Raw genomic sequence first — 24,909 nt, 5'->3', positions numbered from 1 at the left:
CCTGACCTTGTGATCTGCCCATCTCAGCCTCCTTTAAAGTGCTGGGATTACAGGCATGAGCCACGGCACTCGGCCATATTTTCCTGAGTTTACAATGTTAAAATTTAGAATATGACTAGTAAATATTCTTGGGTATAATTTTTTTTTTTTTTTTTTTGTGATGGAGTCTCACTCTGTTGCCCAGGCTGGAGTGCAATGGCGTGGTGTTGGCTCACTTCATCCTTTGCCTCCCGGGTTCAAGCAATTCTCCTGCCTCAGCCTCCTGAGTAGCTGGGAATACAGGCGCGCGCCACCACACCCGGCTAATTTTTATATTTTTAGTTGAGACAGCATTTTACCACATTGGCATGCTGGTCTCTTGAACTCCTGACCTTGTGATCCACCCGCCTCGGCCCCCCAAACTGCTGGGATTACAGGTGTGAGTCCCCATGCCTGGCTTTTTTTTTTAGGATTTAAAAATTTTCTCTGCGTGACACAGGAGGTCCTGATGACATGTGCCCTCTGGGGTGGAAATTTTAGAAAACGTTTTCAAATTATGAAACTTATGGTTATAATATTGAATACAAACAAAGATGATTTAATTGAAAAGCTTTCCTTTGTTCGACTATTTATGATCAGTTTTAACCCTAGACCTTGACCAGGCAGAGAGAATTCTTAGGATTGTATAAGAGTAAACTGCAGCCAGGAAAGGACAGGAAATTAGTAGGTGAGAGACCAAGATTAAGAATAGAAGACCTCTTTCTTCTCTTTCCCTTTTATGCAGATGAGTGATAGCTTTGGCCCCAGTGAAACATACACACTCCAGAGCACTATACAGAGAACTTTGGCTAAGGGTTAAAGATACTTTGGTCTTCAACTGACCCCAAGTTTTAAAACTTTTTCAGTTTATTAAGTACTGTTACAAATTCTCACTTGATCTTTGCACAAGTGTTTAAAATGAATAGTTTCAATTATCACTTCTGTTTTATGGATAAACTGAAGTCACAACGAGGCTAAGTGATTTATCTATTAATATTTCTCAGTACTGCCTTAAGTTCTTTGTCTAAGGATGTTCTTTCTGCTATCCCATGATGTTTTGGCAAGTGTAGTCTAAAGTGATTCTAGAATAGGAGTCAGATATAGGTAAAGAAAAAAAGGTCACCAAGGAAAGAGAGGGTAATGTTTGAGACAGTCCTTTGGTCTGAATGCTTGCGTTCCCCACAATTCATATTTGAAATCCTGACCCCCAGTGTGATAGTATTAGGAGGAGGTGGGCCTTTGGGTAGTGATTAAGTCATGAGGGTGGAGCCCTCATGATGAGGAGTAGTGCCCTTATAAAAGAGGGCTCAGAGAGCTGCTCGCCCTCTTCCACCATAGTAAGACACAGTGAGAAGGCACCATCTACCAACCAGAGAGTGGGTCCTCAGCAGACTCTGAATCTACCAGTGCCTTGATCTTGGACTTCTTAGCCTCTAGAACCGTGAGAAGTAAATTTCTGTTGTTTGTAACCTACCCAGTCTGTGTTATTTTGTTTAAGCAGCCCAATAGACTAAGGCACCTGAGAAAATAGGGTCACATTTAATGAGAATTTCTAGAAAAATGGTGGCACCCTGGGGGGTGAATCTTGAACAGAATCATGTGTTGCATAGAAATGGAAACATTAAGATGAGGAAATTCTCTCTGACCTTGAAGAGTTAAGCATAGTAGCGATGGAATAGAGGGTTAAGGGGAAGAGTGTTCTCCTTTTCTTGAGTTTTGAGCATTCTCTGGAGTAGTGATCACAAAGGTAATTTGTAACTTTTATTTAGTTGTTAATTATATATTGGTAGGCAATTATTATTTAAATTAACAGTTAACTTGATTGCAAGCTCTTGATGGTAAAAGCTACCTTTGTTTCTTCTGTATCCTCCTCTGAACTCTCTTGCTGGTTACTTAGTCCCCTGAGAGCTTGTTAGATACATCCTTTTCAAGAAAGGAGAAGTGAGAGAAGACAGGGCGTTTGAATCCCACCTCCTGTGCTGTGTGACTTTGGGCAAATTACTGAAGCTTTCAGAGCCTCAGTCCTTTCCTCTTTAATTGAGTGGGTGAGAACTGCTGTATCTCCAAAGTTGTTATAGTGCCACTTTTGAAGTTGTGGTTTGTTGAATATAAATAAATGAAGAGTTGGTATACTGTCATCCAGTGGTCCCCAACCTTTTTTGCACCAGGGACCATTTTCATAGAAGACAGTTTTTTCACAGACAGTGGGCCAGGGCGGGGGTGGGGGGAGGGGGGAGGATGGTTTTGGGATGAATCTGTTCTACCTCAGATCATCAGACATTAGATTCTCATAAGGAGCGTGCAGCCTAGATCCTTCGTGTGCAGTCGCTCCAGTGAAAATCTAACGCCACCGCCGATCTGATAGGAGGCAGAGCTCAGGTGGTAATGCTCACTGGCCCGCACCTCACCTCCTGCTGTGCTGCCAGGTTCCTAACAGGCCACAGACAAGCACCAGTCCATGGCCTGGGGTTTGGGGACTCCTGTACTAATCTATACTTGATCTATACAGTGATATCTTGCACAGGCCTCTGGCCATGCTGACCTAGTTTATTCTATATATTCCTGTTGTACTCTGTGGAAAATAAACTTCTGTTGTCCCTTCTCGCCTGCTCTAGTTTCTTCCTTTTGAATAGTATGCCCTCTGAAAAGGGTGTCTTTAAGCTTTTGCTTTCTTGTAAAAATATTGTATAAGAATTTCAGGGATGGGCTGGGTGCAGTGGCTCATGCCTGCCATCCCAGCACTTTGGGAGGCTGATCACCTGAGGTCAGGAGTTCGAGACCAGCCTGGCCAACATGGTGAAACACCATCTCTACTAAAAAAAACAAAAATTAGGCGGGTGTGGTGGTGCGCACCTGTAGTGCCAACTACTCGAGAGACTGAGGCAGAGAATCATTCAAACCCGGGAGGTAGACATTGCAGTGAGTCGAGATTGTGCCACTGCACTCCAGCCTGGGCAACAGAGCAAGACTCCGTCTCAAAAAAGAAAAACAAAAATTTGTAATGATGAGTTTCAGGGAATTTTAATCCTGAGTGAGTTTTGATCACAGAGAATTGTGATATTAAGGGCATATAATGGGGTTTATTTCATCATTTAAATTTTGTATGTCTTTAACTTCTCCCAAGTATAGCTTTAGAATAATTTTTAGCAAACAGTAATTGACCAATTTGAACTTGAGTCTGCATCCTTTTTTTTTGAGACAGAGTCTCGCCCTGTTGCCCAGGCTGGAGTGCAATGGCGTGATCTCAGCTCACTGCAACCTCCGCCTCTCAGGTTCAAGCAATTCTCCTGTCTTAGCCTCCCGAGTAGGTGGCATTACAGGCACGCGCCACTACACCAGTCTTTTTTTTGCCCTCCTTGGCCTTCCAAAGTGCTAGGATTATAGGCGTGAGCCACCATGCCCAGCCAAGTCCGCATCCTTTTCTTGCCTACTTACCATTACAGATGCAAATGTAGTTTAAGAGAAAAGTATTTTATTGCTAAGAACTAATAGGAAGTTTTGGTTTTTTTTTTGAGATGGAGTCTTGCTCTGTTGCCCAGGCTGGAGTACAATTGCAATGGTGTGATCTCAGCTCACTACAACCTCTGCCTCCTGGGTTCAAGCGATTCTTCTGCTTCAGCCTCTCAAGTAGCTGGGATTACAGGGGCGCGCCACCATGCCCAGCTAATTTTTGTGTTTTTAGTAGAGATGGGATTTCACCATATTGGCCAGACTCGTCTTGAACTCCTTACTTCAGGTGATCCGCCTCCCTTGCCCTCCCAAAGTGCTGGAATGATAGGCATGAGCCACTGCACCCGGATGAACTAATATGAAGTTAATTGGTAGTTATCTAATTTCTGTACTGCCCTAAAGTTGTCTTTGTAAGGGTGAAACAAACATAACTAGCATGATTGGTCATATCTGGCAGATGGTGAATGAGTCCTGGTCAGGAATTTACAATGTGACTTCCTGTATAAGATCTGTCATATACTAGATGTGTGATCTTGGTGAAATTACTACCTTAGCTGGGGCTGTGTTCCTCATTTTAAAAACAAAATTTTCCTGCTTTGATTTTTATCAGAAGGGCTCTTATTAAGATGTGAAAGTAGTAAAGCTACATTAGAACATAAACTAGGTGTGGCAATATTTGAGAGCCATTTGTGTTAAAAGAATAATCAGCTTTGAATATTTTGTAAAAAGTATTGTGTATGAGTATGTTTGAACATCTCATTATACTGAGACTTTGAGTAATCTGATAAAAGTCATCCCAACTACTTATTGATGCTTTTTAAGATAAAAATGCATAGAATGCTTCCTCTGGCCTCCCATTTCATTGACCAGTATCTCTATTTTCTGTTATATAAAAACTAATTGCATACATTCTATTTTTTTTTTTTTTTTTTGAGACAGAGTCTCGCTCTGTCCCCGGGCTGGAGTGCAGTGGCCGGATCTCAGCTCACTGCAAGCTCCGCCTCCCGGGTTTACGCCATTCTCCTGCCTCAGCCTCCCGAGTACCTGGGACTACAGGCGCCCGCCACGTCGCCCGGCTAGCTTTTTGTATTTTTTAGTAGAGATGGGGTTTCACCCTGTTAGCCAGGATGGTCTCGATCTCCTGACCTAGTGATCCGCCTGTCTCGGCCTCCCAAAGTGCTGGGATTACAGGCTTGAGCCACCGCGCCCGGCCACATTCTATTTTTTTAAACCTTTTTTTTCTTTTTTACTGAGCAGGCAATGGTTATGAATAATTGCATACCTTCTAAATTGTTACTGTACATTTTCTTCTTTTTTTTTCTTCTCTTTTAGCACATCAGATTGCATTGCATTTATTACATTTTCTTCTTGCTGAGGGTTTTTATTTTTATTTTTTCATTTTTTCAGATGGAGTCTTGCTCTGTCACCCAGGCTGGAGTACAGTGGCGCAATCTCCGCTCACTGCAACCTCTGCCCCTGGGTTCAAGTGATTCTCCTGCCTCAACCTCCCAAGTAGCAGAGACTGCAGGCGTGTGCCACCACGCCCAGCTAATTTTTTTTTTTTTTGTATTTTTAGTAGAGATGGAGTTTCACCGTGTTCGCCAGGCTGGTCTTGAACTCTTGGCCTCAGGTGATCTGCCTTTCTCGGCCTCCCAAAGTGCTGGGATTACAGGTGTGAGCCACTGCACCTGGCCTATTTTTAACATGGAAAGACTTGTGATATTGTTCTTCATCACTGTGAAGATTTGGCTGGCTATGTGAAAAGTAACTTTATCATAAATCACGTTCTTTAAAATCACAATAAAGAGAGTTTTCATATTCTGGCCTTGAATTAGCCAGTGTTGTTCCCCCCCTTCTCAGGAAGAGCTCTGCTTGCATGGAGTGGGGGAGAAGGGGGGGAGATAATTGTTTTTCTATAAAAATGTATCGTTAAAAAAACTTCTATGTATTAATAATTTGAAATTTTTAGCACTAAAAGGTAGAATGGTGTAATGAATCTCTGTGGACCCATCACTTGCCTTCAACAGTTAAACTCATGGTGGTTTTGTTTCATCCATACCTCTCCCCTCTTGGCAGGTTTATTTTAAACTAGACCCCAGGCATTGTATCACTTTAACTGAAAATACTTAGTGAGATCCCTAAGAGATAAGGACTCTTTTTGGATGTGATCATTGACATTGTACTTATGTAACAATGTCATTTCAACAGTGTTCAAAGTTCCTGATAGTTCATAAATGTCCTTTTACTAGGTTGGTTTGAATCAGGATTGGTATCTCTTAATTTAGTTTTAATCTGTAACCATTCCCCTGCCATCTCTTAAGATTTATTTATTTATTGCCATTTATTTGTTGAAGAAACTGAGTGACATTCCCTGGATTTAGCTGCTGCATCCAAAAATTTTTTTCCTGATTATAAAAGTCAATATGTAACCATTATATGATATTTGAAAATTGTACAAAGTGAAAAGTTAAACCCTGCCACCCAGAGATAACAGATGTTAAAGTGTTATGTTTTCTTTCAGCCTTTTCATTTGTATGTGTGTTCCTATGCCTTTAAAAACATGTGCATTTGCAGGCCAGGAACAATGACTCATGCCTGTAATCCCAGCACTTTGGGAGGCCGGGGCGGGCGGATCACTTGAGGTCAGGAGTTCAAGACCAGCCTGGCCAAAATGGTGAAACCCTGTCTCTACTAAAAATGAAAAAAAAATTAGCTGGGTGTGGTGGCACACACCTGTAATCCCAGTTACTCAGGAGACTGAGGCAGGAGAATCACTTGAACCCAGGAGGCAGAGGTTGCGGTGAGCCGAGATGTGCCACTGGACTCAAGCCTGGGCAAAAAAGGGAGACTCTGTCTCAAAAAATAAATTAATAAAAATAAATTAAAACATGCATTTGCTATGTTTATTTTTATGCCATTTTTAATATGCTTTTAACATTATGTTGTGATCATTCCTTCATATTATCAAGAAAGAAAATGAGGCTGAATGTGGTGGCTCATTCCTGTAATCCCAGCACTTCGGGAGGCTGAGGCAGGAAGATCGCTTGAGGCTGAGGCAGGAAGATCACTTGAGCCTGGGAGTTCAAGACTAGCCTGAGAAGCATAATGAGACCCTGTCTCTACTTAAAAAAAAAAAAAAAAGCCAAGCATGGTAACATGTGCCCCCATAGTCCCAGCCACTTGGGATCAGATCACTTGAACCTGGGAGGTCAAGGATGCAGTGAGCCATGATTGCTCTACTGCATGCCAGCCTGTGTGACAGAGCGAGAGCCTTTCTCAAAAAAAAAAAAGAAAAAAAAAGAAACATTTGGCTGTATAATACTTTACAGTGTGTATCACAATTTAAATATTTCTTTTTAGCTGGATATTTAGATTATCCCCATTTTTCACTACTTTAAAGCCATGATAACCGTCTTTGTATATAAATCTTTGTACTTCAGATTATTTTCCTTGATAGGCTTAGAACTGGACTTATTCAGAGGGCATGCACGTTTTTTAACATCTGGATTTGTATTGCCAGAAAAGTTATCATAGTTTGTAATTTCCAATGCAGTGTATAAATGGCTGCATCTTACTAAAGAATTGGTTTGCATTTGCTCTTTATTTTTAAAATGTCTTTGCCAGCCATATTAGTGGAATGTTTGGAGTTTTTTTCCCCTAATTCTTTTGCTTTTTAAATTTTACTTGGGATTTTTTTTTAAATGCACAGTCTTGTGTCCTAAATTTGATATTTTTCATGGTATTTATCTTTTTTGCGTTTTATCTGTACTTTAATGGATGCAAAGTTTGTATGTATCTGTAGGAAGTCCTTCTCTGAATATCAGATAAATGTTAACCTTACTTCTCTGGTAGAATTGCTGATTTTTTTTTCTTCCTTAACTGCTAGTAGGTTTTCTTTTTCTGTTTGGAATTTTTTCTGGGGAGCTTTCCAGCAAAAACTGGAAAGTCTATTAGACAAATTCTGAAAGAGCTATAACACTGTAGGTTTTCCTAGCACTGAATTTATTGAAATTAGAATCCCTTCCCCATTTATTTGTGATTCCAATTTTGATATATAAATATAAATAAATATATTTTGAGGGGAATTTGTTCAGACAATTCTATAAATCTGATTTACTGGTTGTAAGTGTGTTTGTGTGTGTGTGTTTGCACACTGTTTTTTTGTTTGTTTGTTTGTTTTTGAGACAGAGTCTCGCTCTGTCGCCCAGGCTGGAGTGCAGTGGCCGGATCTCAGCTCACTGCAAGCTCCGCCTCACGGGTTTACGCCATTCTCCTGCCTCAGCCTCCCGAGTAGCTGGGACTACAGGCGCCCGCCACCTCGCCCAGCTAGTTTTTTTGTACTTTTTAGTAGAGACAGGGTTTCACCGTGTTCGCCAGGATGGTCTCGATCTCCTGACCTCCTGATCTGCCCGTCTCGGCCTCCCAAAGTGCTGGGATTACAGGCTTGAGCCACCGCGCCCGGCTGCACACTGTTTTTTTAAAAACTTGTTTATTCCTGCCAGGACAAGGAAGACATTTGGCCTTAAAAATTTAACACAGGGTCATCAGGACTCACTCACCACTTCCCACATAAAAGTGGATTGTTGTAGAAACAGTAATAGTAAAATATCATTTTCATTACATTCCTATAGTACATAGCAGCTCACAAGCACTTTTATATTCAGTATATTCCAGGTTGGGCACAATGGCTCACGCCTATAATCCCAACACTTTGGGAGGCTGAGGCCAGAGGATCAGCCTGGCCTTGCTATGTCGACCATCCTGGGCAACATAGCAAGACCTCCGTCTCTACAAAAAAATTTATTTTTATTTTTAAATATATATTTTTCTTAATAGAGATGGGGTCTTGCTGTTTCTCAGGCCAGTCTTGAACTCCTGGGCTCAAGCAATCCTCCCACCTCACCCTCCCAAAGTGCTGGAATTAAAGGCATGAGCTACCATGCCCAGCAAAAATATTTTTTTAAGCAGCTGGGTGTGGTGGCCTGCGCCTGTAGTCCCAGCTCCTCAGGAGGCTGACGTGGGAGGATCACTTGAGCGCCCATGAGTTTGAGGCTGCAGTGAGCTGTGATTGCCATTGTACTCCAGCCTGGGCAACAGAGCGTGAGTCCCTCTCTCTTTAAAATATATATTTATGTATTAAATATATTAAACAAATACATTATATTAAATATGTATAAATATATATTAAATATAAATAAATGTATTAAATATATATTTATAATTAAATATAAATATATTTAATTAAAAATATATATTTGTATATATTTTGAGAAAGTTTATCTCTTTTCTCAAAATATATATTTAATTATATCTCAATTTTCTCAAAATATATATTTAATTATATTTCAATTTTCTTTTGAACTGAATATGCTAAATTGTCTAAACACGGTCTTACCCTCTATCATCACTTAATTTGTTGGTTAGAGATAATATATCATATATTTTCCAAAGACAGGCTTGTGGACTATAAAGGATCTGACAGCCAGGAGAGGTGGGTATGTGGTGTATATGCATCCCTGCTGCTATTTTATGCCCAAATCTCTACTCCATAATGCTGCTTCCCACTGAGTCTATTCACACTCACTTTCTTCTCAAGAGGGGGGCTTGACAGCCCTTCAGGGTCCAACATGCAGGTTGAAAAAAGTGTGCAGTCCTTTCTGTAAATTACCAGACCTAAAAAATATAAAAGCTATTATACAATGATACTTGCTGCTTGGGAAGTGTAATCAGTGACAGTGGGTAAAAGAGAATGAGAATGAGTGAGTTTTATTACTTGGGGGCTTTTTTTTTTTTTTTTTTGAGACGGAGTCTCGCTCTCGTTCTGTCGCCCAGGCTGGAGTGCAGTGGCACAATCTCGGCTCACTGAAGCCTCCACCTCCCGGATTCAAGCAGTTCTCTACCTCAGCCTCCTGAGTAGCTGGGATTACAGGCGCCCGCCACCATGCCTGACTAATTTTTGTATTTTTAGTAGAGATGGGGTTTCACCGTCTTGGCCAGGCTGGTCTTGAACTCCTGACCTTGTGACCCACCTGCCTTAGCCTCCCAATACTCTGGGGCTTTTAAGTGCAGTTCCTGGAGCCCCATTTTTATTAGACTGAGGTTATCTGGAGGTGATCACATCTTGCTCATCATTGTTTTTCCCATGCGTGTTGCAGTGTTCAGTATCAAGGTGTTCAAATGAGTTGGGCTTCAGTGAATTTTTCCTTTTTCTTGATGGTGTAAGTTCTCCTCAGCAGCTCCTGGTGATGATTCCTCTCTTGATGTTTTGGGGGCCTTTTCTGTATTTGCCAAGACTTGAGTGGTCATGATTTGATGTCACTGATAGTTTTAGGTTTCTATGTTGGCTCCACTTGTTATTTCTGAAGAAGTGTACTTGCTTTGGCAGGAGTAATATTCTCTCTTACTTCTCTCCTTTCTCTACCATTTTTTCCTTTGTCATCTCAACTATGGTAAGCATCCAGATGATGTATTTGATTGCAGATGCACCTTGGGAAAAGATAAAAAACAAAACTAGGCATTGTCATTTTCCTGATTTTTTTCGGTCTTACATGTGTTTTTAAAAGGAATTTAAAAATGAATTTCCATTTGCTTTTATTTTAAACTTAATTTAACAAAGTACTATACCAATATTAGTAGTTTATGGTAGATACACTGTTTCAGATACACTGTTTCACTGTTTAGATTCTCTTCAGCTGTTAAAGCTTCCACCAGAGAGAGAGTAAGTAGGGAAGGGAAAAGTAAACTTTGAAAACTGATTTTTGCAAACAATGATTGCCTCAGATTTAGGTCAAAGGCTGACTTTAGAAGTATCCATGATAGGGCCTGTTTATATACTTTTTAATATCTTCATTGATGATGGGATATGGTTAATTTTGTAACATTTACCTACAGAGTTACAATCCCTTTTATGAGATATTATCTCTAACCAACAACTTCAGTGATGATAGAAAGACAATTTAACATATTCAGTTCGAGTACATTGATATAGAATTATTTATCCCTAGAGCTCATGGTTATAGTGGATAGAAGAACAAGAAACTTCAAGATTATTCTTTTACAAAGTTAATACTCTTTGAATAGTTAAATATTCAAATGGTGTAATTTCAGAAAACACAATCATATGCAGCAAAAAGTCTCCTTACTACTTCTATCTCCAGGCCACCTAGGTCCTCTTTCAAATACTAAAAGTTTGGGACTATTTGCAAACATCTCTCCATTGATGAAAACTTAGCCTGAAGTTCCTAATGTTATTGGAGTTTCCACAGCAGCATTTTATTTTTATTTTGGGTAGTATCTGTTGTTTACACATGTATGCAAATTTGCACATATATGTAAATATTTACACATATGCAAATATATAATTTGGTTTAAAAAGTAATATGTATAGAAACAGGAAAATAAGAAAAAAAATCAATACCTGATCATCTTAACAATAACCAGTGTAATGAGTTTAATGTATAATAATTTTTCCCCAAGTTTAAATTCTTGGTAGGTAGTAATTCTACGTATTTTTAAAAACCTTAATCACGGGAATTTCACACTGAGCATACTGGAATTCTGACTCATTTCTTAGGAGGGAAATGAATCTCTTAGTATTGTTGCTCTTGGAAAAGGAGTGGGGAACTAACCTTTTTGAAGGAGAGAGGAAACCAGGGATTGGCAAAAAGAGTAGAGAGGTTTAATAAGGGTGCATATTTTTATACTACAGCCTTGAGAAAAATAAGGAAAAAATCCAGTTGCAGTAATTCTGGGTCCTTAGAATACTGCTTTTCTTTTTTCTGTTTTAAATGTAAGGAATGGATTGGAAGATGTATAGAGAAGATAAGCTCACAGTCAGGTTACACATTTCTGTTATATTTTGATGTGGGTACCAGGGAGGATTAACTTAAGGAAAGAGAACTTTCCACGTCACGCATTCAGTTTTTGTCTGTTATGACAATGGAGTCTGAGCAGCAAGAGTCAGAAACTCCCAAGTTATAAAATGTGGCCAGGCACGGTGGCTCACTCCTGTAATCTGAGCACTTTGGGAGTCTGAGGGAGCAGATCACTAGAGGCCGGGAGTTTGAGACCAGCCTGGCCAACATGGTGAAACTCTGTCTTTACTAAAAATATAAAAATTAGCCAGGTGTGGTGGCACACGCCTGTGTTCCCAGCTACTTGGGAGGCTGAGGCAGGAGAATCACTTGAACTCAGGAGGTGGAGGTTGCAGTGAGCCAAGATGGCGACACTGCATTCCAGCCTGGGTGACAGAGCGAGTCTCAGCCTCAAAACAACAACAACAACAACAAAATTGGGAATGTTTAACCCTTTTCAGGGATGTCCCTTCTTTATTTTCAATGGAATAGCCTAGCAGAATAAGCCAAATCTACTATAGAGATGCTGTTAGCAAGAGGCCAGTTTTGCTAGCTATACCGTGTTACTACATAGTATGTTTCATTGCTCGAATGTACCATAGCTTTAATTACCAACATTTGGGTTCTTTATAATTTTTTGAATATTCAGTAATGCACAATTCAGACAGTCCCTTAGAACAGAGTGATAGAAATGTAATTCTTAAGGGTACAAGCTTTGTAAAAATACTATTTATTATAGGTTTAAAAAATATACACAAAAGTGGACTCAACAATTTTCAGTTACCCATGATCCAGTTTCAATGGTCTTTAACTCCTGGCCAGTCTTGTTTCATTGATCCACATCCAGGTTTTTAGTTTATTTTTTATTTATTTATTTATTTATTTTTGAGACGGAGTCTCCCTCTGTCGCCCAGGCTGGAGTGCAATGGCGCAATCTCGGCTCACTGCAAGCTCCGCCTCCCGGGTTCACGCCATTCTCCTGCCTCAGCCTCCCGAGTAGCTGGGACTACAGGCGCCCGCCACCTCGCCCGGCTAGTTTTTTCTATTTTTAGTAGAGACGGGGTTTCACCATGGTCTCGATCTCCTGACCTTGTGATCCGCCCGCCTCGGCCTCCCAAAGTGCTGGGATTACAGGCGTGAGCCACCGCGCCCGGCCTAGTTTATTTTTTTTTAATGTCATTTTTTTTTAGAGCAGTTTTAGGTTCACAGGAAAATTGAGCAGAAAGTGTAGAGTTCTCACCGGGCGCGGTGGCTCACGCCTGTAATCCCAGCACTTTGGGAGGCCGAGACGGGCGGATCAGGAGGTCAGGAGATCGAGACCATCCTGGCTAACACGGTGAAACCCCGTCTGTACTAAAAATACAAAAAAAATTAGCCGGGCGAGGTGGCGGGCGCCTGTAGTCCCAGCTACACGGGAGGCTGAGGCAGGAGAATGGTGTGAACCCGGGAGGCGGAGCTTGCAGTGAGCTGAGATCCGGCCACTGCACTGCAGCCTGGGTGACAGAGAGAGACTCCGTCTCAAAAAAAAAAAAAAAGTATAGAGTTCTTATATATCCCTTGCCCCCACACATGCATAGCTTCCCTACTATCAGACACCAGAGTGTTAACCTTTTGTTATAGTCAACGAACCAAACATTGAAAAGTCGTTTTTACCTAAAGTCATAGTTTACATTAGGGTTCACTCTTGGTATTGTACATCTTACGGAGTTTGACAAATGTATAATGACACATATCTACCACTGTAGTAGTATACAGAATTGTTTCATTGCCCTAAAAATCCCTCCATCCATTTATTTATTTTTTAAAGGTCTGTTGGACTTGACATTTTTTAAGTAAATATTTTTATTTTGCGATAAATTTAGACTTACAGAAAAGTTGCAAAGGTAATACAAAGTTACTATATACTCCTCACCCAGCTTCCCCTAATATTAATGTCTTACTTTCGGGCCGGACGTTGTTCCTCACGCCTGTAATCCCAATGCTTCTGGAGGCCAAGGTGGGAGGATCACTTTAGCCCAGGAGTTCAAGATCAGCCTGGGCAACATAGCAAGACCTTGTCTCTATAAATAAATTTTAAAAAATAAAAAAACATTTTAGAGACTCTATCGGCTATTTTAACTCCCTTTATCTCTTTCATGAGCTTGCATGAGCTGGAGTGCTTAAGGTTCTAACAGCAATGATAAATTGGTTAACAGCACTGGAAAATTCCCTCACCACATGTAGCAACAGTATGACTCAGCTGAGTTATTCCTGCCAAATTCTACCAGGAAAGGTGTTAGTTGTAGAGGAGAGAAAGTGACCTGCACCTGCAGAATAAGGGGAATTGCTTTTTGCCTTCTCAACAGTCATGTTATTTCCCTGCTTTTCTGTGCTAAGAATTGTTTGAGAGCTTCAGACATGTTTATTTTGCCCTTAATGCTACATAAAAAGTCACTTATAAACCATGTTGCTTAATATATACCTGAAGTCAGATTGCTATCACAAAAATGGGAAAATGCTGACATACAAATTCAGTGACTATTATGGAAATATAAAAAAAATTTTGAAAAGTAGCATAGGGGCCAGGTGCAGTGGCTCATGCCTGTAATCCCAGCACTTTGGGAGGCTGAGGCAGGCAGATCACCTGAGGTTGGGAGTTCAAGACCAGCCTATCCAACATGGCAAAACTCCATCTCTACTAAAAATACAAAAAATTAGGCAGGCATGTGGCGCACACCTGTAATCCCAACTACTCTGGAGGCTGAGACAGGAGAATCGCTTGAACCTGGGAGGTAGAGGTTGCAGTGAGCCAAGATCGCGCCACTGCACTCCAGCTTGGGCAACAAGAGCAAAAACTCCATCTCAAAAAAAAAAAAAAAAAGGTAGCCTAGGAACTCCCCAGAACCTATAACACAACTTCAATAATTATCAACTTATTGTCTCTTTTATTGCATCTATGCCTATGTTTGCTTCCCTTACTGCTCCTCGATTCTATTGACTTTTCTTTTATTTATTTGTTTATTTATTTTGTAACTGAATTTTGCTCTTGTTGCCCAGGCTAGAGTGCAATGGTGCCATCTTGGCTCACTATAACCCTCCCAGGTTCAAGCAATTCTGCTTCAGCCTCCCAAGCAGCTGGATTACAGGCGTTTGCACCACCATGCCCAGCACATTTTTGTATTTTTAGTAGAGACTGGGTTTCACACCATGTTGGCCACACTGGTCTTGAACTCCTAACCTCAGGTGATCCACCCTCCTTGGCCTCCCAAAATGCTGCAATTACAAGTGTGAGCCACCGTGCCTGGCTATTTTGAATTTTCTTAGTAAACTATTTATGTTTTCATGACTTAGACCTTTATAACCTGTTGCACGTTTTTGAGAAACAAGTCTTGAAGCTGCTTGTCCTCAAGGATCAAGCCCCCCATGACTTTGGTATTGGCATTGTTCTCTAACATTAGGGATATATATTGGGGAGATGAACAAGTCTGTGAAACATACAAGATGAAACATTGTTTTAAATTACTTTCTATCAAAGACCTTATTGAGGCAGATTTACTAAAGTTCTGATTCAGTCACACTGTTCTGTCTTGCCTAGGATAGAGCAGCTTAATGTCTCTGGAGACCACGGGATTTAAATGTGCGGTGGGACTGGTTAAGTTTTTTTCTTCTGGTGCCTAGCTGCTGGTTTGTGTTGACACTTGTTTTTGGGTCTTCATCAAAAGAGAACTGTGTTCATCCTATTTTCAAAAAAAAACCCCAGTGATTTTAAAATGGAAACTGTTAACTGAAAACCAAGTAGTACTTAAAACAGCTCAAGTTTACAGGAAGAAAGTTCCACAGAAGTGTAGCACTATTGAGGAATGTCCTATTTATAAATATACTTTCTCATTTTACTGGAGGCTAATTAAGACTGAAGTATAATTTAAAATTCTAGTTGATTTACTTGTTCCTGACACATATAGAAGTAGAGAAAATAAACATTGTCAAGAATTCAGTAAATATTTATTCTGTGAGTGCTGTGGCTAAGCAGTATAGGTGGTGTTCAGAGATGATGACTAAGATTTCTGCCCTCCAGAAGCTCTGTTTTTTTTTTAGGGGTGGTGGTGGAGTCTGATTTTGTTAATTTAATGAATTAAAAAGAGATTTTAAAATAGCCATGTTTTACAATTTTGGTGGGTAATACAGTGATAAAAACAAGTCTCCCTTTCTTTATGAAAGCCAGTGTGCTTGTGCTTTCTTAAAGTTCTGTGTTCAGAGGCTACAGAGGTGGTCATTTCTGTATTTGAATTTGTTTTATAAAAACCTTAGTAAAAGGCCAGCTTGTTGACTCATGCCAATAATCCCGGCACTATGGGAGGCCAGCAGGTGGATTTCTTAACCTCAGGAGTTCAGGACCAACCTGGGAAACATGGCAAAACCCCGTCTCTACCAAAAATATAAAAATTAGGCATGTTGGCAGGTGCCTGCAGTCCCAGCTACTAGGGAGGCTGAAGTGGAAGGATAGCTGGAGCCTGGCAAGTCGAGGCTGCAGTGAGCTGTGATTGTGCCACTGCACTCCAGCCTTGGTGACACAGTGAGACCCTGTCTCAAATTTTTAAAAAATAAGAAAATCTTAGTAAAATATCTTCATTTTAACCAACACAGTATTATTAGTATCTACTAATAATAAAAAATTAGCCGGGTGTGGTGGCGCATGCCTGTAATCCCAGCTACTTGGGAGGCTGAGGCAGGAGAATTGCTTGAACCTGGGAGGTGGAGGTTGCAGTGAGCCAAGATTGCGCCATTGCACTCCAACTGGGGTAACAAGAGCGAAACTCCGTCTCAAGAAAGAAAAAACAACAACAAAAAAGAAAAGACAGTTGAGACACAGGAATTTACCGGTGAACTTTTTTTTTTGAGACAGAGTCTCACCGTCGCCCAGGCTGGAATGCAGTGGCACGATATTTTTTGTATTTTTAGTAGAGACGGGGTTTCACCATGTTAGCCAGGATGGTCTTGATCTCCTGACCTCGTGATCCACCCGCCTCGGCCTCCCAAAGTGCTGGGATTACAGGCGTGAGCCACCGTGCCCGGCATACTGGTGAACTTTATATATAAGGGTAGGTTATATTTACTGTCAGAGTTTTCTGTGTTGGATATATACAATCAAACGTGAAAGCTAATCAGCTTTTTTTTTTTTTTTTTTTAAAAAAAGGTGTGGACAGAGTGGCCTCAGACAAAACTGTAAAGTAGAGTTTACACATGGTTTGCTTACCTTCCAGAAAGTGAGCCTCTCCAGCTTAGGCCACATCTCCATCTCCCCTTCCAATCCTCACCTCCCCTTCTACCTTTAGCTCAGGCAGGCAGATCTAGAAGGATATTAGATGGAAAGGTTTGCCCTGTTTATGGCTTGATTTCATCTCAATATATTTTGGTTGTTTCACCAAATCACCACGTAGAAATCTACCTTAATTTTTCTAACAGCTCTATAGGATCTTATGTACTCATTGCATCATTTAATCGAAACAACACTGATAAATCCTTTGCATTACTTTTTTCTTTGCTGTTACGGTATTCCAGTAAACATGCTGTACAGAAATTTTGCATGCTTGTTTGAATATGGATATTCAAATTAACTAGGCTGAATTATTATTATTATTTTGAGATGGAGTCTTGCTCTGTTGCCCAGGCTGGAGTGCAGTGGTGCAATCTCGGCTTACTATAACCTCCACCTCCTGGGTTCATCGATTCTCCTGTCAGCCTCCTGAGTAGCTAGGATTACAGGCACACACCACCACGCCTGGCTAATTTTTTTTTTTTTTTTTTTGAGATGGAGTCTTGCTCTGTTGCTCAGGCTGGAGTGAATTGGCACTATCTTGGGTCACTGCAACCTCCACCCCCTGAGTTCAAGCGATTCTCCTGCCTCAGTCTCCCGAGTAGCTGGGATTACAGGCACCCACCACCGTGCCCAGCTAATTTTTGTATTTTTAGTAGAAATGGGGTTTGGCCATGTCGGCCAGGCTTGTCTCGAACTCCTGACCTCAGGTCAGGCCTGCCTTGGCCTCCCAGAGTGCTGGGATTACAGGCGTGAGCCACTGTGCCTGGCTGGATGAATTAATTTTATCAATCTCCTGATACGTGTAAGATTGTGTTGATTTACACTTCCATTTTGTATTTGCTTATTGGCTCTGTGTTTTCCTGTGAATGTAATCTTTGCTCACTTTTCTACTAGGTTGCCATTTTCATACTGATTTTTTCAGAATTCTCTGTAAATTAAGGAAACTAGCCCTGATATTACACATGGTTTTTCAAGTTTGTTGTCTTTTCATTTTATGGTATATTTTTGGTTTTATAGAAACTTTTATTGGTTTTGGTTGTTAAAATTATTAGTCCTTTCCTTCATGGTTTCTTGGACTTATATTCTATATGTATCCCAGTCATCTTCTTGTAATTATATATGTGTGGCTTTTTAAAATTAAAATTTGTATTTTAGAAGTCTTAATACATAAATACATGCTCATAAGAAATGTAAAAATTGACAGTGAAACTCTGTTCCCCTATATTAAGTCTGATGTATGTTCTTTCAGTTTTTTTTTTTTTTTTTTTTTAAGAGACCAGGTCTAGGCCGGGCGCGGTGGCTCAAGCCTGTAATCCCAGCACTTTGGGAGGCCGAGACGGGCGGATCACGAGGTCGGGAGATCGAGACCATCCTGGTTAACACGGTGAAACTCTGTCTCTACTAAAAAATACAAAAAACTAGCCGGGCGAGGTGGCGGGCGCCTGTAGTCCCAGCTACTCGGGAGGCTGAGGCAGGAGAATGGCGTGAACCCGGGAGGCAGAGCTTGCAGTGAGCTGAGATCCGGCCACTGCACTCCAGCCTGGGTGACAGAGCGAGACTCCGTCTCAAAAAAAAAAAAAGAGACCAGGTCTAGTTCTGTCACTCAGGCTGGAGTGCAGTGATGTGATCATAGCTCACAATGGTCTCAAACTCCTGGGCTCAAGTAATCTTCCCACTTCAGCCTCCAGAGTAGTTAGAACTACAGGTACATGCCACCACACTCAGCTAATTAAAAAAAATTTTTTTGTAGATGAGGTCTTGCTATATTGCTCAGGCCTCCAGTGCTTTATGTGTGTGTCACAGTTTACCTTAAAAAAAAAAAAAAGACAATTACCCTGCCATTTATTAAATAATCCATGTTTTTAAATGGCACCTTTTGTATATTCTAAATTTCAGTAAAATCATGGGTCAGTTTGTGAATACTGTATTCTAATCTGTTGCTGTAGTTGACTAATTTTATGTGTGACTTCATTTTTAAAAGTTAAACTGGGCCGGGTGCGGTGGCTCACACCTGTAATTTCAGCACTTTGGAAGGCTAAGGAGGGAGGATCACTTGAGCTCAAGAGTTCAAGACCAGCCTGGGCAACATAGGGAGACCCCATCTTTGTAGAAAATTTAAAACTAGCAAGGTGGGGTGTGTACCTGTGGTCCTAGCTACTTGGGAGGCTGAGAGGGAAGGATCACTTGAGCCTGGGAGGTTGAGGCTGCGGTGAGGGGTGTTCACGCCACTGCACTCCAGCCTGGGCAACAGAGGGAGACCTTGTCTCAAAATAAAAAGTTAAATCACTCATGTGTCTAGAATTTATTTTGGCATAAAGAATGAGAATAGGGAGGGAGCTAACATGATTTAGGAAATAAGTTGTCTTCCTTCCAGTGATTCAATATGCTGTTGTTAAAATATCATTCTCCAAGGAGCCCCACCATTGTCACTGATCTGTTGAAAAAGCATTTTAACTAGGTTCCCTCTACATACTGTGGCTTCCCTTTTCTCAGTTTTCCATCGTGCAGCCAAGGTGGTCTTTTTAGAACATACCAGGATGAAAGCACATTGCTTCACGTTGTTCTTCACATTACTCTTGGGGTAACGACCTAATCATGAACATGGCCTGAAAGACCCTTTGTGGCATGACTCCCTCTGACCTGTCCTGTCTCATGTTAAACCACTCTGCTCTCTGGATTCTAGCACATTGTGGCTTTCTTTCAGTTCCTCCAATGTGTCATATTCTTAATCATTAAGGACCTTTGTATTACTTTTCCCTTTGTGTCTAGAATGCCCTCCACCCCCAAGTCTCACACCTTCTACCTCTACCTCACCCTAATGTATTTAACTCATTCCTCCATTCTCAACTCCTAGTTAATTCTTCAGTAAAATCTTCCCTGACACGCCAGATGAGTTTAGAATGTGTATGTGCTCTCTAGGCACCATTTACATAACAGCTTTTTTGAGATATGATTCACATACCATACAATGCACCCATGTACAATGTACAATACAGGCCGGGCATGGTGGCTCATGCCTGTAATCCCAGCACTTTGGGAGGCTGAGGCAGTCAGATCACTAGGTCAGGAGTTCGAGACCATCCTGGCTAACATGGTGAAACACTGTCTCTATAAAAAAAAAATAGAAAAAATTAGCCAGGCATGGTAGCATGCACCTGTAGTCCCAGCTACTCGGGAGACTGAGGCAGGAGAATTGCTTGAACTCGGGAGGTGGAGGTTTCAGTGAGCCGAGATCAACACTGTACTCCAGCCCGGGTGACAGAGCAAGACTCCATCTCAAATAAATAAATAAATAAAATAAAATGTACAGTACAGTGGCTTTTAGTATATTCACAGAGTTGTGTGATTATCACCATAAAACATTTTTTTCAGCCCCTAAAAGAGCCTATACACGTTAGCAGTCACTCCCTATTTTCCCTGCAAACTTCCAGCTCTAGGCAGCCAGAGTGATTTTTTTATTGGGGTAAAATATAACAAAATTTGCAGTTTTAACCAGTTTTAAAGTGTACAATTTGATGACATTAATTACATTCACAGTGTTGTACAATCATCACCATCATTTTGAAAACTTTTTTATTACCACAGATACAAACTCTACTCGTTAAGCAGTAACTCCCCATTTCTTTCTTCCTTAAGTCCCTGGAAGTCACCATTCTACTTCCTGTCTCCATGAATTTGCCTATTTTAGCTAGATATTTCATATAAATTGAATCATACCATATTATTTTTTGTCTGGCTAATTTCAGGTTGATGAATGTTTTCAGAGTTCCTTCATGTTGTAACATATATCAGAACTTCATTCCTTTTTACAGCTGAATATCCCCATTGTATGTGTACACCACATTTTGTTTATCCATTTTTCAGTCGATGGACACTTGGGTTGTTTCTGTCTCTTGCCTATTGCAAACAATGCTGCTGTGACTATTTGGTAAATACGTATCTGTTGGAGTTCATGTTTTCTTTTTTTGTTATTGTTTATAAATAGAGACAGGGTCTTTCTCACTGTGTTGCCTGGGCTCGAGTGATCCTCCCACCTCGGCTTTCAAAAGTGCTGGGATTACAGGCGTGAGCCACCATGCCCAATCTTGAGTCCATGTTTTCAAATCTTTTAGGTATATACCTATGAGTAGAATTGTTGAGTCTTATGATAGATAATCTGTGTTTAACTTTTGAGGAACTGTCAAACTATTTTCCACAGCAGCCACACCACCATTTTACATGAGGGTTATGTGAGGGTTCTAATTTTTCACATTACTTATTTTCCATTTTGATTATGGCCATACTAGTAGGTATGAAGTGGTATCTAACTGTGGTTTTGATTTGCATCTCCCTAATGATTACTGACTTTAAGCATTTCTAATATAATTATTGGCCATTTGTATATTTTCTTTGAATAAATGTCTGTTCAAGTTATTTGCCATTTTTAAAATGCTTATCTTTTGTTATTGAGTTATAGGAATTCTTTATATATTGTGAATATTAAACCTTTATCGGACAGATGATTTGCAAATATCCATTCTGGGAGTTGTCTTTTTCACTCTTTCATTTATCTTTTATAGCATTTATCAGTTTATATTTATAATTTTAAAAACGTTTAGATTAGTATCTTTACTACTAGAATGTGAACACTATTAGGGTAAGAACTATCAGTTTTTGCTTACTTTAAATTTCTTTTTTCTTTTTTCTTTTTATAGAGATGAGGTCTCACTATGTTGCTCAGGCTATTCTCAAACTCCTGAGCTCAAGTGATCCTCTTGCCACAGCCTCGCAAGTGCTAGGATTACAGGTATGAGCCACCATGCTCAGCCTACTTTTAAATTTCTAATAGGCCTAGCACAAGCACTAAATATTTTTGAGTGAATGAACTAAGTTCCTTTAAGTTAATTTATGAATTGTTTTATTGATCTGCCTATTCCACCTTTTAACCAGAATGGTTTTCCGTGACTAATGCTGTATATAAGCATTAATTTTACTTGTTATTGAGATATAATTGATAAACAATAAACTATGTACATTTAAATATACAATTTGATAAGTTTTGATAGATGTGGCCACAATTCACATATATTAGACCATTTGAAGTTGTCCCACAGCTCACTAATGGCCTATGTATGTTTTTGTTTATTTTTTCAGAGATGGGTTCTCACTTTGTTGCTCAGGCTGGCCTTGAACTCCTGGGCTCAAATGGTTCTCCTGTCCCACCCACCCAAGTAGCTGGGACTACTGGTTTATCACCCTTTTTTCTGTTATTTCATTTTTGATAGCTACTGTTATTATGTCTTCAAGTTCAGTAATCTTTTCTTCTGTAATGTCTAATATGCTGTTAAACCCATCTGGTATATTTTTCATCTCAGACACTATTGTTTTAATCTCTACAAGTCCAATTGGATAATTTTACTATCTTTAATGTCTCTCCTTAATATAGTCATTCTTCTAGTTTCTTCGGGTTTTTCCACCCCGTAATTGGGCCTAGAGTCTCCTTGAGGCAGTAAACTGGGCCAGTGATAGGGCTCACCTCATTTGTTTTTCTGTCTCTGAGGTATTACTATTCTTTGTAGCCTCATGTTTGATGTCTTTTTTTTTTTTTTTTTTTTTTTTTTGATGGAGTCTTGCCCTGTCACCAGGCTGGAGTGCAGTGGCGCAATCTTGGCTCACTGTAACCTCTGCCTCACGGGTTCAAGCGATTCTCCTGTCTCAGCCTCCTGAGTAGCTGTGACTACAGGCACACGCCACCATGTCCGGCTAATTTTTGTGTTTTTAGTAGAGACAGGGTTTCACCATGTTGGCCAGGATGGCCTCTATCTCCTGACCTTGTGATCCACCCGCCTCGGCATCCCAAAGTGCTGGGATTACAGGTGTGAGCCACCGTGCCTGGCCCTTTTTTTTTTTTTTTTTTAAATGTGAACTCACTATGTTGCCCAGGCTGGAATGCAGTGGCATGATCATGGCTTATTGCAGCCTTGACTGCCTGGGCTCAAACAATCCTCCCACCTCAGCCTTCTGAGTAGCTGGGACCCAGGTGTGTGCCACTGCCACAGTGCCCGACTAATTTTTAAATTATTTTTAGAGATGAGGTCTCACTAGGTTTCTCTGGTTGATCTCAAACTCCTGGGCTCAGGTGATCCTCCCTCCTCAGCCTCCCAAAGTGCTGGAATTACAGGAGTCAGCTATCATGCCTGGCCTTAATGTCTTAAAAACAATTGTTTCTGGCCAGGCATTGTGGCTCACACTTGTAATCCTAGCACTTTGGGAGGCCGAGGCGGGCAGCTCACCTGAGGTCAGGAGTTTGAGACCACCCTGGCCAACATGGCAAAACCCCATCTCTACTAAAAATACGAAAATTAGCCGGGCGTGGTGTGCGCCTGTAATCCCAGCTACTCAGGAAGCTGAGGCAGGAGAATCACTTGAACCCAGGAGGCGGAGGTTGCAGTGAGCCGACATCACACCACTGTACTCCAGCCTGGGTGACGGAGTGAGACTCTGTCTAAAAAAAAAAAAAAAATATATATATATATATATGTATGTATAAAAATAATTGTTTCATGTATTTTGTCTAGTTTTTAAAAAATTGTTTTAGGCAGAACAGTAAATCTGGTTGCCAATACTCCATCTTGACCTCTCATTTGTTTCTCTTTATTTTTCGAAATCTACCTAGCTATTTCTTAGCTATGCCATTAATTTCCCCCCATAAACCTTGGTATCATTTTAGATACCTTTTCACATGTCTTTCTTGGTGGGGGTAAAGGCCGGTTTAAATTATTTGCATACTGGAGCTAATAAAGTCAAATAATTGAGTAATTAAGCAGAGTAGGTTCTAGCATCATCTGCATCAAAGGCGGGGCCAGTTTAGAGCATTAAAGACATTTGTATTTATGGGCTGATGGCAGAAGGGGTAGCCAATCACCTGTATAAATTCATAATTCATATAGGATTAATAAATTGATACAGGTCATTAAGAAATACAAACTATACATAGTTTAATAAAACGATTGTGAATGTATACAATGTCAGAATTTTTCACAGCTCAAGAGAAAGAGTAATTCTGAATAGTAGACTTACAGTATTTTTTCCTTCTTACCAGATTTAAACAGTCAAGTAAAATCAAGCTGGGTAATCATGGCAGAAGGTGGATTCGATCCCTGTGAATGTGTTTGCTCTCATGAACATGCAATGAGAAGACTGATCAATCTGGTGAGATGAATAGGACAATCCTATTCCGAACTGATCTGTATCCCTTGTATCCTCTTTGCATGAAAATACTGGTTATTGGAGAGTTTTCATCTGATGGTCACTAAAAAGTATTTCATAATTGAAATTCCACATTTGTTTAAGTTGTAATGATTAAAATGTAGCCGGGTACAGTGGCTCACACCTGTAATCCCAGCACTTTGGAAAGCCGAGGTGGGCAGATCACTTGAGCTCAGGAGTTTGAGACCAGCTTGGCCAACAAAGCAAAACCCCATCTCTACTAAAAATATAAAAGTTTGCCAGGCATGGTGGCACACACTTTTAATAACAGCTACTCAGAAGGCTGAGGCACAAGAATTGCTTGAACCCAGGAGGCGGAGGTTGTAGTGAGCTGAGATCATGCCACTGCACTCTAGCCTGGGCGACAGAATGAGACTGCGTCTCAAAAAAAAAAAAAAAAAAAAAAAAAGTTTGCTAGCAATTATTTCATTAGAGATGAAAACAGACTACCGTCTTTATTATTACTATTATTTTTTGAGATGGAGTCTCGCTCTATTGCCCAGGCTGGAGTGTAGTGGTGCCATGTCAGCTCACTGCAGCCTCCACCTCCTGAGTTCAAGCGATTCTCCTGCCTCAGCCTCCCAAGTAGCTGGGACTACAGGAGTGTGCCACCACGCCTGGCTAATATTTGCATTTTTAGTAGAGACTGGGTTTCACCATGTTGGCCAGGCTGGTCTCAAACTCCTGACCTCAAGTGTTCTGCCTGCCTTGGCCCCCCAAAGTACTGGGAATGCAGGTGTGATCCACCTCCCCAGCCCAGACTCCTGTCTTTATGGCAGATTTATGTTGGTGAAATTTGCCATCATGGGTAGATAACACATACGTATGTTGCCTTTTCTACTTTATATCAATACAAATAAAATTGTTTTTAGCTGTGTGGAGCTTGTTTGCCTGCTAAGCTGCTATTGACAGTTCCTGTTATGATATAGTTCAAATCCTACACCAGCATACGGCATGACAATACAAATCTCTGTGTAAAGCATTTCTCTTTTTTTTTTTTTTTTTTTTTTGAGACAGAGTCTCGCTCTGTCACCCAGGCTGGAA

The 24,909-nt window shown here is 40.6% G+C and overlaps 1 protein-coding gene and 1 non-coding gene across 5 annotated transcripts in view; one reads left to right on the top strand and one right to left on the bottom strand.

The window, feature by feature from the left end:
* SMIM14 (small integral membrane protein 14) overlaps positions 1–24,909 on the top strand; it is an 80,355-nt gene that overhangs the window by 10,342 nt on the left and 45,104 nt on the right. For 2 of the 4 annotated variants that reach the window (XM_015138214.3, XM_015138213.3), the window contains exon 2: positions 23,699–23,808. In XM_015138214.3, the coding sequence (XP_014993700.1) occupies positions 23,734–23,808 (75 nt within the window). In that variant the 5' untranslated portion in view covers positions 23,699–23,733. Of the gene's footprint in view, positions 1–1,336; positions 1,467–23,698; positions 23,809–24,909 lie in introns of those variants that run through there. The other 2 variants (XM_078003240.1, XM_078003241.1) reach the window with 2 other exon arrangements.
* LOC114678550 (U7 small nuclear RNA) lies at positions 7,388–7,449 on the bottom strand. The gene has a single exon (XR_003729986.1). It is a non-coding gene; the product is annotated as a U7 small nuclear RNA (small nuclear RNA).

Source organism: Macaca mulatta, chromosome 5 (assembly GCF_049350105.2).
Source record: "Macaca mulatta isolate MMU2019108-1 chromosome 5, T2T-MMU8v2.0, whole genome shotgun sequence".
NCBI classification, from domain to species: Eukaryota; Metazoa; Chordata; class Mammalia; order Primates; family Cercopithecidae; genus Macaca; species Macaca mulatta.
Note: the sequence above shows the minus strand (reverse complement) of the source record. Positions and strands in the feature narration are given on the sequence as shown.